Source organism: Gossypium hirsutum, chromosome A11 (genome assembly GCF_007990345.1).
Source record: "Gossypium hirsutum isolate 1008001.06 chromosome A11, Gossypium_hirsutum_v2.1, whole genome shotgun sequence".
Taxonomy (NCBI): domain Eukaryota; kingdom Viridiplantae; phylum Streptophyta; class Magnoliopsida; order Malvales; family Malvaceae; genus Gossypium; species Gossypium hirsutum.
In genome coordinates this window covers 31,948,944-31,961,944 of record NC_053434.1, presented here as the reverse complement: position 1 = coordinate 31,961,944, position 13,001 = coordinate 31,948,944, and the positions used below count along the sequence as shown (strand labels likewise).

The 13,001-nt window shown below is 34.4% G+C and overlaps 2 protein-coding genes across 3 annotated transcripts; both read left to right on the top strand.

Moving 5' to 3' along the window:
* The first annotated feature begins 5,042 nt into the window (after positions 1-5,042).
* LOC107897716 (caltractin) lies at positions 5,043-9,156 on the top strand. Of its 2 annotated transcripts, XM_016823265.1 has the most exons (8): positions 5,043-5,491; positions 6,726-7,319; positions 8,004-8,118; positions 8,209-8,245; positions 8,329-8,356; positions 8,451-8,603; positions 8,688-8,790; positions 8,943-9,156. In XM_016823265.1, the coding sequence occupies exons 1-8, from the start codon at positions 5,168-5,170 to the stop codon at positions 9,005-9,007; spliced, it is 1,419 nt and encodes a 472-aa protein (XP_016678754.1). In that variant the 5' UTR covers positions 5,043-5,167; the 3' UTR covers positions 9,008-9,156. The 2 variants fall into 2 exon arrangements, with proteins under 2 accessions (XP_016678754.1, XP_016678773.1); XM_016823284.2 differs by lacking the exons at positions 5,043-5,491; positions 6,726-7,319 and adding an exon at positions 7,505-7,673.
* Positions 9,157-10,317: 1,161 nt separating this feature from the next.
* On the top strand, positions 10,318-12,963 carry LOC107958824 (pentatricopeptide repeat-containing protein At3g16610). Its single transcript, XM_016894718.1, has one exon. It carries the CDS (start codon positions 10,318-10,320, stop codon positions 12,961-12,963), a length of 2,646 nt encoding a protein of 881 aa, XP_016750207.1.
* Positions 12,964-13,001: the final 38 nt, after the last annotated feature.

Below are 13,001 nucleotides of genomic sequence, written 5' to 3'. Positions count from 1 at the left end.
GAATATGAGTTTAGCGATATCTGTACAGAAATTTATATAAAGAGGTCGTGATAATTCTTGGATTTAAGAGTATCTAAGATGTAAGTTGATCTGTTATCGATAATTTACAAGTTACATATGTTTTTCTTGCAGAATTGTTAGGTTTACTGCCAGAGCGAGACATCGAGTTGTCATAAAATTAATGCTAGAGATTGTTTTAATCTAAATTATTCTGTATAGAATGTCTTTAACCGAATTAAAAGTTCAGTTGCAAAGATTTTATTCGACTGAATGTGTCATTTTGGGACACGCTTGTATTGTTTTGTGAAAAAAAAAGACAGGTAGATGAGTTGTATAGAGATCACTAGTAGTTTAATAAAGTGACGATAAAGAATAAACATTCGTTGATTCATATTGAAAGTCTATTTGATCAGTTGAAAAGTGTTACAATATTCTTGAAGACAGATTGTCGATCTAGTTATTATCAGTTGTGAGTTAGAAACAACGTTTAGAACCTGTTATGGATATCATGAGTTTTAACAAAGTTTTATGAATTAGCTAATACCCTGCAGTGTTTATGAATCTAATGATCCGGGTTTTTGGCCATATCTCACCAGACGATTTATTAGGAATTTTTCGATAATTGTATTATCGTTGATGAACCTATTACAGGAAAAAAATGTTGAATTTGTTTAGTCAAGTCAAGTCAAGTAACTATTTTAGCCTAAGTTCAGAGAAAAATTCATTATTTACTATAATACTACACTAACATGACCTTGAAATATGTTAATTTGACTATTACAAAGTGGAGAATTAAACCATTAATTCTCTAGAGAATTTATGAGATGTAAAGAAAAATATTAGATTATGTATGCTGTACAATTATGGGATTTTATAGGATATCTTACTCGAGGTTCATATCATCATCTATCTGCTCTAAATCAGATAGCAAAAAAATGTATAATGACTTGAAACAAAGTTACTGGTGCTCAGGAATAAAACGTGAAATTACATAATTGTACTTAGATGTTTGATATGTCAATAGGTCAAAGTTATATATCAAGTTTTGTATGAATTATTACAGACTGCTGTGATTTCTGAGTGGGATTGAGAGCAAGTCACAGTAGATTTTGTAGTTGGAATTTTTTTCATGATGAAAAAGAAAGACTTGATCTGAATTGTTACTATCAAGTTGATAAAATTGACTTATTTGTTCTAGTCAGAATGAATTATTCACTTGAATAGCTAATTGAGTTGTATGTATTTGATTTTATCTCTAGATTTAGGAATAAATTTCACGAAGTCATGGGTAATCAAATAGACAGACAGTCAGAATGAGAAATTCAGATTCTAGAAGACATAATACAATATTACATCATCAAGTTCAAGGGTGATTAAGAAAATGTTTACCGTTGGTTAAATTCGTTTATAATGGCAACTATCAATCTAGTATTAAAATGATACCGTTTGAAGTTTTTCATGGACGAAAATGTAGAACCCATTATATTGGTCAGAATGGAACGAAAATAGGTAGTGGGGACAAATTTGATTTGGAAAAGAGAAGGGTCTTTCAAAATTCAGTAACCAAATTTATTTCAACTAAGAATTTTCGAGATTGAAATTTTCTAAGGGGGGAGAGTTGTAACAAACTGTTTTTCAGTGATGTCGAAAATAGTGGTTCGGAGCCATAAATCCGACGAGCGAGTTCGTAAATATTATTATTTAATATTTACAAGTCAAATATAATATTGTTTTAAATTTTAATTTGATAATTTATGTTATTTGAACGAATAATTAAGTTCAAGTGGTAAATCCTTAAAGTCAAGTGATTTTAGAAAATGAGGTATCGAGACCTCTTTTCTATAAATCGAGTCCATAAATATTTTATTAAATATTTATGGAGTATTATTAGAGTCATGTTAAAAATTGGTTAAGAAATTTTAATGTTTAGATAGTTAATTAATTGAAAAGGACTAAATTGTAAAAGTTGTAAAAGTTAATTTTTATTAGTTAAATGGATCAAATAACTATGAAAAGGTGAATTAATGGACTTTGATTGTAATTATACCATATTTGTGGTTAGTGGATGATATTGGTTGGTTTTTGGTGTAATTTTAATAGTTTAAAATGGTTAATATTGTAATTTGATAATTAAATTAAAATGTTAAACCAAACTAAAAGAAAAAAGCTATCATCTTCTTCAATTTGCTATTTTTCAAACCAAAAACCATTGCTAGGTGAAGAAAGCTTTTGGCCAAAACTTAAATCTCATGCATGGTATGCTTTCGAGCCCTGTTTTTGGTGATTTTTATGTTTTTGAGTTTGTATTATCTAGCTAGTCCGAGGGTCAATTTGTAAAACTGTTAAAGGTTTGGGGATTCTCTATGAATGATTTTGGGGTGTTACATATCCCGTCAATACTTTTCCGCCGTACCCTACGGTTATAAACATGCAATACACGCATTTCACTTACATACTAGTGTCACGGGGCTAGACCTTTCGTCTCGCAATCCGTGCGGCCTTAGGCGATTTGCACGTCCATCCTCACCCAAGTCAGCCTTTACGCCCAAAAATGAGGATTCCTTAAGAACTCCTCCCAAGGCACCAATTTGTATAGCGGAAGCGTTTGTGCCAAAAGAAGCTACAAGTAAGCAAAAGAAAGCCAAAGAAAGAACACACACAAGGTGTTTGAGTAAATGCCCAAGAATTCTATTACTCTTAAGAATTCAACATACAATGGATGGTTTACAAATGAGGGGGAGGCTCTCTATTTATAGTTGAGCTCCCCCAGAACCGACGGTCAAGATACATTTACATCGACGGACGAGATTAACGATATCCCATGATTTAAGAGATTTACAAGATATGCCTTATCAAATTTAATATAATCTTTACAAGATATGATTCCCTCTATCTTTTAAGATTAGTTACCCAAAATAGCCTATGTTGCCATATCTTCGTTATTGGTCCATCCAGGCTTCAATCTGACAGGCTTCTCCAACAATTCTTTGAATCGGGCCAGTTCTTGTGGGCTGAATAATCCCCATCTAATTGATCGACCTCCATGGGTCACATTTTGTGCCATGGTCACGGGCTTGGAACTTGGGCCCGTGACACTAGCATAAAGTACGCTATTCTTTTAAACATAGATTTCTAACTATCTCATGCATACTAAATTATATAGTGGATACCATATATCAAACAATCTTATACATGCTTGGCATTTGAAATTAGCAAAATTCATGCATCATTACAGAATCATGCCAGCCACACATCATTCCAAGAATGGAGTATAGAAACTCAACTGACATTTCTTTGCCTCATTCACTTAGCCTTTCTGAATGTCAGAGCTTCCACTCTCCTGACAGCTAAGCATGACAACCCAAAATCGTGAGTTAAGCTCGATATTCTCAACTTAAAATTTAGGTTTTCAGAAACATGTAGAACCCCTATAGAGGTTTTTGAAAATCCTTACCTTCATTCTCTTAATTTTACATATAAAAAAGACCAAAAACCTTACTGGTTTACTAGATTCTTCGGTTTTTTGACTTAAACCTCTTGATCATTGCTCCCATAGTTATATCTTTTTTAGAGCAACCAAGAAAAATGAATAAGAGAGAATGAAATAGAATTGAGAGGAATCCACTTGAGAATTCACTTCTCAGCTATTTATAGTCCTTCATGCATGGTCTTCAATCGTACAGAAAACATCAATTGGTAATCATTTTGTCTCCCACTAATAAACCAATTGATTTTAATCCAATCGAACCAGAATTAGATCTCAACTATATCCAAACTTTTATAATTTTATTACCATTTGAAATTTGAATTAAAGTTTATAAAAAAAAAACTTTGACAACTAGCATACACTATTGAGTATTGAGTTTATTAACCAAATAAAAAAAATTTCACACACCCAAACTCCCAACTCTTAACAACACCAACCCTAAGCTAAAAACTTTCTAACCCTAATTTTTATTTTTCATTTTAAGACTAAAATCTCAAATTGGCATAACATATTTAATTGAAGCTTGACTTTGTTTTTTTTGAAGGTTACTTGGAAATGTGAAAGATGGCGATGAATGAATTTGTGTGAGTTGATACTTTATAAAACTTTAGTTGTTTAGTAAGCTAGTATCAGATAATTTTGTGGTTGAATGTATGAGAATTTTTTTTTGCTTATTTATGTTGTATTTATCAATTAATTGTTATATGGTTAAAATGAATTTTTTTTTGTTTAACGCATGAGATGTTTTGTTTTCTTGTTTATGTTGAATTTATTGAATGGTAAATTATATTTGTGAATTTTTTATTAATATTTACATTATTGATGAGTATTTTTTATTTGAAATTGATTTACTCTTATTTGTTTAATATTTATAAACATATTTTTGTATACACATATTAAATATTTTTAAAATATAATGGTTAGTCTGAAATGATATATCGACAAATCAATATTAATATGGCTGAATGTTATATTCCTAGAATTTCAAGTTTGTAAGTATACAACGATCCTCCAGATTTAGTGAAAAGTTTGCTATTAGCCGATTTAACTCAATCAATGCCAGGTAAAGATGTAACTAGTTGATATCTCGTTTTATGTTGTTATTTAACTCAATCAATATCAGGTTAAGATGTAACTACTAACTACTTTGACAAGTGAAGTATGAACACTCTTTAAAATACCCTATGAAGAACAATTGAAGTTGGAAATCCTCTCTACTCTCTTACCTCCTAGTTCTCAACTCCCCTCCCTTAATCATCAAAAACTCTCTCTTAATCATCAAAAACTCTCTCTAACCTTATACCATATGATCAAATTTTAATTTTTTTTCTTAACCACGTATTAATCTTTATAGAACGATTATAAAGTTTTGTGTAAAAGTTTGATGTTTCATAGGTTGTGCTATCAAATAGTTTCTTTATGATCCTACGTTTAATTTTATTACTAATTAAATATTAAAAAAGAATATTAATACTCATATAGTTTAAGAAATAAATTTTTAAAAAATATTTTTTAAATATTAAAAAAATGGATATTAAGACATCAATCCGTCGTAGGCTACGGGGTTAGGATGCTGGTGTCGTGTCCGCCTGTTCTTTCAAGTTCCGTAACGGAGTAACTTGTATTCTTCCATAACCTCTGTGCATTAGCAAAGGGGCAGCCATCCGACAACTGGAACTAATGGCTGTCGTTTTCCCACACTTCCCACTTCCTTCACTCTCATCTTCACCTTCTTCTTCTTCTTTCTCTCAACCTTCACCCAGACCCCAATTTTTTGCATCCTCTGCATCTCCCATGGACAATTCCCCCAAAAAGTTCATGGATTTCCCATTCGTCACTGCCCCGCGTAGGAACTTGATGATCGATCTCGTATCCACGATGGAGCACCGTCTACAGTCTCAACTCAAACCATGCACTTTACCTTCCGATTTACAACATTACTACAATCCAAGTAAAACCTCCCATGGCTCACTTTATATCCGATCAGGCCATACCTCTTCTCAGGTATTTACTTTACTTTATAAACTTTTTTAATTTCAATATTTTAGTTGCTTGTTTAATTGCATGGAACAAACACTAAAGTAAGCTCACCTGAGTTGACGATTTCTTAAGTGAGCTCAAATTGAGTGGAAATTGCATCTTTTTGATGATTAACTGCTTCACGAGTTGCTATTGCAAGGGTATAGCGTTGAATTGTTGATTAATTCCATGCCTAAAACTTTTATGTTCATGTGGCTGAGTTTCTCCAACTTGTTTTTCAACAGGCCGAATTGGTTTGGTTTATTGGTCATAGGACGTGTTCAAAACTTTCCACACTAGGTTATTTTATATGCAGTATCACAAACTAGTATAGTGAAGTTAAAGCAAAATGATTTTGGATGCAAGATTTGCATAGTGGCTTGTGGTCGTGTATTGGACTTGTGCATATTGGTAAATTATTCAGACTAGTCTGTGTTTTGAGGTTTTAGGGTGGCTGGTAACAAAAAGACCTTGCAAAAGTTCGTCATATGATTCCATATAATCTTAGCTTAGCCTGTTTTGTTTTATGAAGATCTTATGGACACACACACAGTCATAGAAATGCATGCCTAATAAAGTTTTTACAAGGAAAAATGAATTGCATTCACCATTATTTCCCCCGAGAAAGTAAATCAAATGAATTGTAAGGAGGATGACATGTTTGCCAATATTGGTATGATCAATGAATTTGGAAGTGCTTTTATGTGATTTTAAGTTCTTCCTACTTCTTAGTTTTAACTTCTGTGTGCATGCTGCACCTGGCTTCTTTTCTGGTTAAAATTTTAGATGGATCTTTACAGTAAGGATGCTTAAAGTAACATCCCAGGCCCCAAACTCATGTTTTTAAAGGCTTAAATTTACCAGAGTTGGTTGCTGATGCCGAAAGGTAGAGATGATATTGATCTAAGGATATTGTGTTAGCTCTCTGGCTATTAGAACACTTAATGAAGGTGCATAGGTTCTTTCTCTTCAGGAACACTGTTGTACCATTGCCATTACACAAAAATTTAGCACCATTCACTGCTGTTCTCATTATGTTAAAACACTATATTGCTTCATATACCATCTGAGAGTGGTCATCTGATATCCATTTTACTAACTCGCAACGCTGCCATTCTGTATTTATGTGTTGCCACTTAGGAATTAATTTATTTTATTAAACTTATTGTTTAATGTTCCCTTTTCGGGATTCTGAACATATGGAATGTGGTTTCTTCAGGTTGATTTCATGCTAGGAAGTTGGTTACACTGTGAGCTGCCAACAGGGGGAGCACTGGATATAACAAGCCTTTCAGCTTATCTGAATGCTTCCACAGATGCACCGAATTTCCTTTTAGAGCTCATACAGAATAGCCCAACGTCACTTGTTCTCATTCTGGATTTACCACCTCGAAAGGACCCAGTCTTATATCCCGAATACCTTCAAACTTTTTATGAGAACACCCGGCTTGAATCACTTAGGCAAGCGCTTGAGAAACTCCCAGAAGTTCAACCCTACTACTCCTCAGCACTTTACATTCGATGTCTCACCTCTCCCACATCGATCATGATCCGAATCAACACAGAGGGGACTGAGGGAGACGGACCAGGACGCATGGAGGAGATTATAAAGGATCACATAGATCCCGTGGTGAAAGAAGCATTGGGGATATGGTTGGATCAATGTGCTTGTGGAAACAGAAATGTGGATGAGGCGGAAAAGGCATATTTGGAGAAGAGGGATGGATTGGTTAGGAACAAGACAATTGAGATTGATATAGGCTCAAGCTTCCCAAGATTGTTTGGGCCCGACGTAGCAAATCGTATATTAGAGGTGATAAGGGAAGCATTTAGTGGATGACTGCTAAACAATTGTCTGCTCATTGTTGTACCTCAGTATGTATGAAACATGGAATTTTCTTACTCTTTTCTGTCTTTCATGGAATTTTCTTTTCAAAATGAGCCCGAAATTATCAGCCCACTGGCCTATAATTAGATTAGGCAAGTCAATTTTACAACGGGCCTATCATGACTCATTGACTTGCAATTTTTGATTCTGGCGATAATGATCAAACAACTGCCTATATATTTATGGCTTCGGCTTCAAATCTTAAAAAGTTAAACCAAAACAAAATTCCTATATTTGTTCAAAATTCAATATTCAAATCAAGTATCTGAGTTAGCCATGGTATGTTCTTCGTATTAATCGTTCAGATCAGTTTGCTTTAATTGATAATAATCATCTATTTAAAATACTTGTTGAAGATGGGTTTTTGATATATATTTTTCTGATTCTTCTTGTGGGTTTGCTTTCTTTTACTGTCTACTATTGGTAGATTTAATTTGGGATTAATTTTGAAATTCGGGTTTTTTATAATAAAACCATTAAGTTAATTTAACTTTTGTTTATTTATGGTTTACTGAGATTGCATATATGAGTGGAATAGTGTTTTGAATCTTTTAGAGAACTTGAACTGTGCTCATTATGTTTTAATGGATGTTTTGATTACACCATTAGGCTTATGGAAGGGCATCGCAGAAAGGCAAGCCTAAGGGACGTCAGCAGGGATTAAGCCAACAAAAGAGGCAAGAGATTAAGGAAGCATTTGAATTATTTGACACTGATGGCTCAGGTATGGGAATGGCTTGTTATTATGGGGTTTATTTATCCACGATACATGTGCTCGGCATTATGCTAAGTTATAGTTCAAATTTGCTTACAGGTACCATTGATGCTAAAGAGCTGAATGTGGCCATGAGGTATGAACATTTTTGTCTCTGCTGTTTCGCATTTGTGAATGACAATATCGACAATCGGGAACTAAAAGTATTTAGCATTGCAGGGCTCTTGGTTTTGAGATGACAGAAGAGGTAATTATTGAGATGTTTGCTATTATCCTTTAATAGATAGATAGCATATGAAGTTGATATATTCTTCAAATCCTTCTGTGCTGTATCGCAACAGGAAATCAAACAAATGATCGCGGATGTGGACAGGGATGGCAGTGGTGCTATTGATTTTGATGAGTTTGTGCACATGATGACTGCCAAGATTGGGGAGAGGGACACTAACGAAGAGCTTATGAAAGCATTCCAAATCATCGATCAAGATAACAATGTAAGTACCTCCGTTTTCTGTATATTTGGAATTGATTGGGGTGTAAGCTGTTCATGTTTTGATTCTTCCTTTATTTGGATCCAGGGAAAGATATCTGTCCAAGACATTCATCGCATTTCAAAGGACCTTGGTGAACTCTTATCCCAGAAAGAGATTCAAGATATGATCGAGGAAGCCGACCGAGATTGTAAGCTCTTCTTGAATCTTTATATAGTATAATATGATGTTGGTGCAGCCATAGGCTTCATATGCCATTGCGTTCTTCACTTAATTTGTTGAACACTTTGCTATCTCAATCCAAGCAAAAACACTATTAATTAGTGCCAATTCTGGATGCAGGTGATGGTGAGGTAAACATAGATGAGTTCATGAGGGTGATGAAGAGAACAACATATGGCTACTAGAAGTTGCATTTCATGCTCAAGCGAGGGTTGATTGAAGTCATGCTATAGCAGTAGATATTGTAAATAAAAAAGAAAACCATGTTTTGGATGTTCTAAATACTGAATTTAATATTTCATCATATTAAATACTATGCTGTTTTTTTAATTAAGTACTTATGTTTTCTAACACACAAATATAGAAATATCACTTATGAATTTTTTTTTTAGAAATCAAACCTTCAATTTTAACGATATGATTTGAAATTATATATGTCTAAATTTTTACTAATTGTATGAAATTTTTTTAGTGATAAGAAATGATGCTCAAACTTATTATAAAAACAAACTTGTCCCTCTTAGTAGGAAGACCTCATACAAGCACACATCATATGAATTATGATGAGTAAGTTTAATTAATTTATCCGTATCCTAGTTTTTCTCTATAGAAATGTGATAAATATGCTAGTGGCTAAAGCACCTCAACAATTAATGAACTCTTCAGACCAATATAAAATTAAAACTTTTCGGTATCATCTTCTAAATAGATTGTATCCTTTTAAAATTATTAGATAGGATTAAAAAAGAGAATCAATCCATCCAAAATGCCTCCATGAATAGAGCAAATACCTATATATTGTTGCTCAATATCCACTACCCACTTCCGAAAAATTTTCAAATACATATTAAATACATTCTCGTAACCTAAACCGAATCCATTGACTTTATTTTGAACATTGATTAATTTAAGGAATTTTTCCTTAATATCTTATAATCATATTTACATCTCGAGAATCGGGTAACTTACCGTCTCCATCCATAATCAAGCCCAAGATTTTCTTATAAATCGGTTCTATCAATCCTTAAACAGAAGCAAAGCTTTTCAGCATTTTTTACTTTTATCCTTAATACTACTGAGATTTTGCTTAAATAGCTTACAACTCACCCTAGTATTGGTTCTATCCTTAAGGGTTGGCATATATAAAGATCATAATTCAACCATTTTTACACCTAAAAAAAAACCCTTACAAATAATCTCAAAGGCTTGTCCGAATTCGGAACTCCAGATGATGAACAATTATTAATGGCGGAACACCACCATGGTTTTAAAACTTCCATGTGGTTCCTTTTCAAGTTTCATGCATCTCTTAAAGCACTGTCAAAGCATCCAAGACTTAAAGCCGCTTAAATCCCTTCTCATCGTACGAGGTCTCATAAGAAACAACTTATTGCTAGGACATTTTCTTAAATCTTGCTTTTATCTGGGTGCTCCAAATTTGGCTCTCTCCACCTTTTACAAAATTCAAAACCCAAGTTTATTCTGCCAAAACTTAATGCTGAAAGGTCTTTCTGGTTATGGTCTATATGGAGATCTTTTGTCTGTTTATACAAAATGCCGGGTCTTGAATTGCCCATCTGATGATTTTACATTTCCTTTCGTGATTAAGGCTTGTTCAGCTTTAGGTGCTTCTGGGATTGGACAGCAGATTCATTGCGTTGTTTTGAGAAAAGGGTATGAAAGAAATGTTGTCATTATGACTTCTTTTATTGATTTTTATGCGAGAAATGCCGATATAGGGATTGCGCGGAAACTGTTTGATAGAATTTCTGACCCTGACTTGGTTTCATGGAATGCTTTGCTTTCTGGTTACTGTTTTAATGGACTTGATAAAGAAGCATTGGGGGTTTTAGGGAAAATTCAGGGAATGAACATAAAGCCTAATGTCAGTACTCTGGCAAGTATAATCCCTGCATGTACGCGGTTGGGGTATTTTTATTTTGGTAAATCTCTGCATGGTTTGGCTGTTAAATGTGGATACTTCTTCAACGATTTTTTGGTTCCTGCTTTTATTTCAATGTATAAAAGTGAAGTGGATTTATCTAGTGCTAGGAAACTGTTTTACTTTGCTGTGGAAAGGAATGTTTCTGTTTGGAATGCTCTGATCAATAGTTATACGCAGAATGAGAGGTTTTTCGAAGGTTTTGAGATGTTTCGGGAAATGATTCGAAATGATGTGCAGCCTAACTCAGTGACGTTTGTGTCTACTGTTCCCTCCTGTGAGAACTATTTTGATACTAGCTATGGCGGATCTCTCCACTGTTGTGTTATTAAACATGGATTTGGAAGTCAGGTTTCTGTATTGACAGCTCTCATGTCAACGTATGCTAAGCTTGGGGAAATAAGTTCATCTGAAATTTTGTTTGATCAGATACCAAACAAAACACAGCTGTCATGGAATGTGCTGATTTCTGGTTATGTAAATAATGGACTACCAGATGAAAGTTTGGTTGCGTTTCGCAAAATGCAATTGGAAGGGTTCAGTCCTGATGCAATTTCAATTGTTAGCATCCTTTCTGCCTGCTTGAATCTAGGTGACATTTTACTTGGTCAGTCGATACATGCATTTGTGGTTAGAAGAAGTTTTGAAACAAATATTAATGTTTCAAATGCAGTCCTGGCATTTTACGCTGACTGTCCTTTACTCTCCACTTGTTTTAGGCTATTTAAAAGAATGGCAACTAAAAATACAGTATCATGGAATACTTTGATATCTAGGTATGTACACAGTGGACAAAAGGATAAGGCAAATGTGATTCTTCACCAGATGCAGAAAGAGGGAGGGAAGTTGGATTCTGTAACTTTGCTAAGTATCCTTTCTTCTTATAGTGAGAATGAAAATTTCAGGCAAGGAACAATCCTTCATGGTTATGCAATCAAAACTGGGTGGGACTCTGATGTTTCATTGACAAATGCACTAATTAGTATGTATTGTAACTGTGGAGAGCTTGATGCTGGATCACGATTGTTTGATGCCATGCCTGAAAGAAGTGTAGTTTCTTGGAATTCATTAATGACTGGCTTCCGGCATTACAACTTATCAAATGATGTTCTAGTCTTGTTTGCTCAAATGGTGAAGGAGAACCAAAGACCAAATCAAGTAAGTATACTAAATTTATTGCCCATGTGCAGCATGTTGTCACAGGGTAAGTCCATCCATGCGTTTGCACTCAGAACAGGGATGATAGAGGAAACAACTGTTCTTACATCTCTTATCTTAATGTATGCTAGATTTGGTAAAATAAAATTGAGCATCCTAGTTTTTCAGATGGGGAAAAGATGTGATATTTCTTTGTGGAATGCTATCATGTCTGTGCATGTTGATACCAAAAATGCCAAACAAGCAGTTGCTGTTTTTTGTGAAATGCTCCAGATAAGTTTGGAACCTGACAATATAATAGTTTTAAGTTTAATCTCCTCATGTGTTCTACTAAACAGCCTGAATCTAGCGGATTCTGTGATGGCCTATATCATATGCAAGGGCTTTGACAAAGATGTGGTAGTTAGTAATGCCCTCATAGACCTATATGCAAGGTGTGGAAGCATTGTTGTTGCGAGATTGCTGTTTGACTACTTGTTTGAAAAAGATACTGTCTCTTGGAGTGTGATGATTAATGGATACAGATTGCATGGAGATGCTGAAGGTGCCCTCAAGCTTTTCTCGAGGATGTGGCTTTTAGGGGTGAGCCATGATGCCATTACTTATTTAAGTCTTTTATCGGCTTGTAGCCATGCTGGTTTAGTTGAGGAAGGCCAGAGGGTATTCAACTGTATGATTGAAGATGGGTTATCTCCAAGAACAGAGCATTATGCTTGTATGGTTGACCTTCTTGCACGAGCTGGTCATTTGCATGAAGCTTATAATATAGTCAATAGACAGCCATTCAAACCTTCTCTAGGCATGCTTGAATCCCTGTTAGGTGCTTGTAAAATGTACGGGAACATTGAAATTGGACACAGAATTTTTCAGATGCTCTTCGAAATGTATCCACAAAACTCAGAATCTTATGTGATGCTTCACAATATCTACGCAGCAGCTGGAAAGTGGGAAGACGCCAACACAGTCAGGTCTATTATGGAAGGAAGACTGCTAAGAAAACTCCCTGGTTTTAGTCTAGTTGGAGATAACTTCACATATTAGCAGTCCTCTAAAGTGTGCTAACGGGAAATGAATGTCAA

Coding starts and splice junctions, on each gene's coding strand:
- LOC107897716 (XM_016823265.1), top strand. CDS start 5,168: ATGGCTGTCGTTTTCCCACACTTCCCACTTCCTTCACTCTCATCTTCA. Junction 7,320..8,003: donor TAGCAAATCGTATATTAGAG/GTGATAAGGGAA, acceptor TTACACCATTAG/GCTTATGGAAGGGCATCGCA. Junction 8,246..8,328: donor GAGCTGAATGTGGCCATGAG/GTATGAACATTT, acceptor TTAGCATTGCAG/GGCTCTTGGTTTTGAGATGA.
- LOC107958824 (XM_016894718.1), top strand. CDS start 10,318: ATGCTGAAAGGTCTTTCTGGTTATGGTCTATATGGAGATCTTTTGTCT.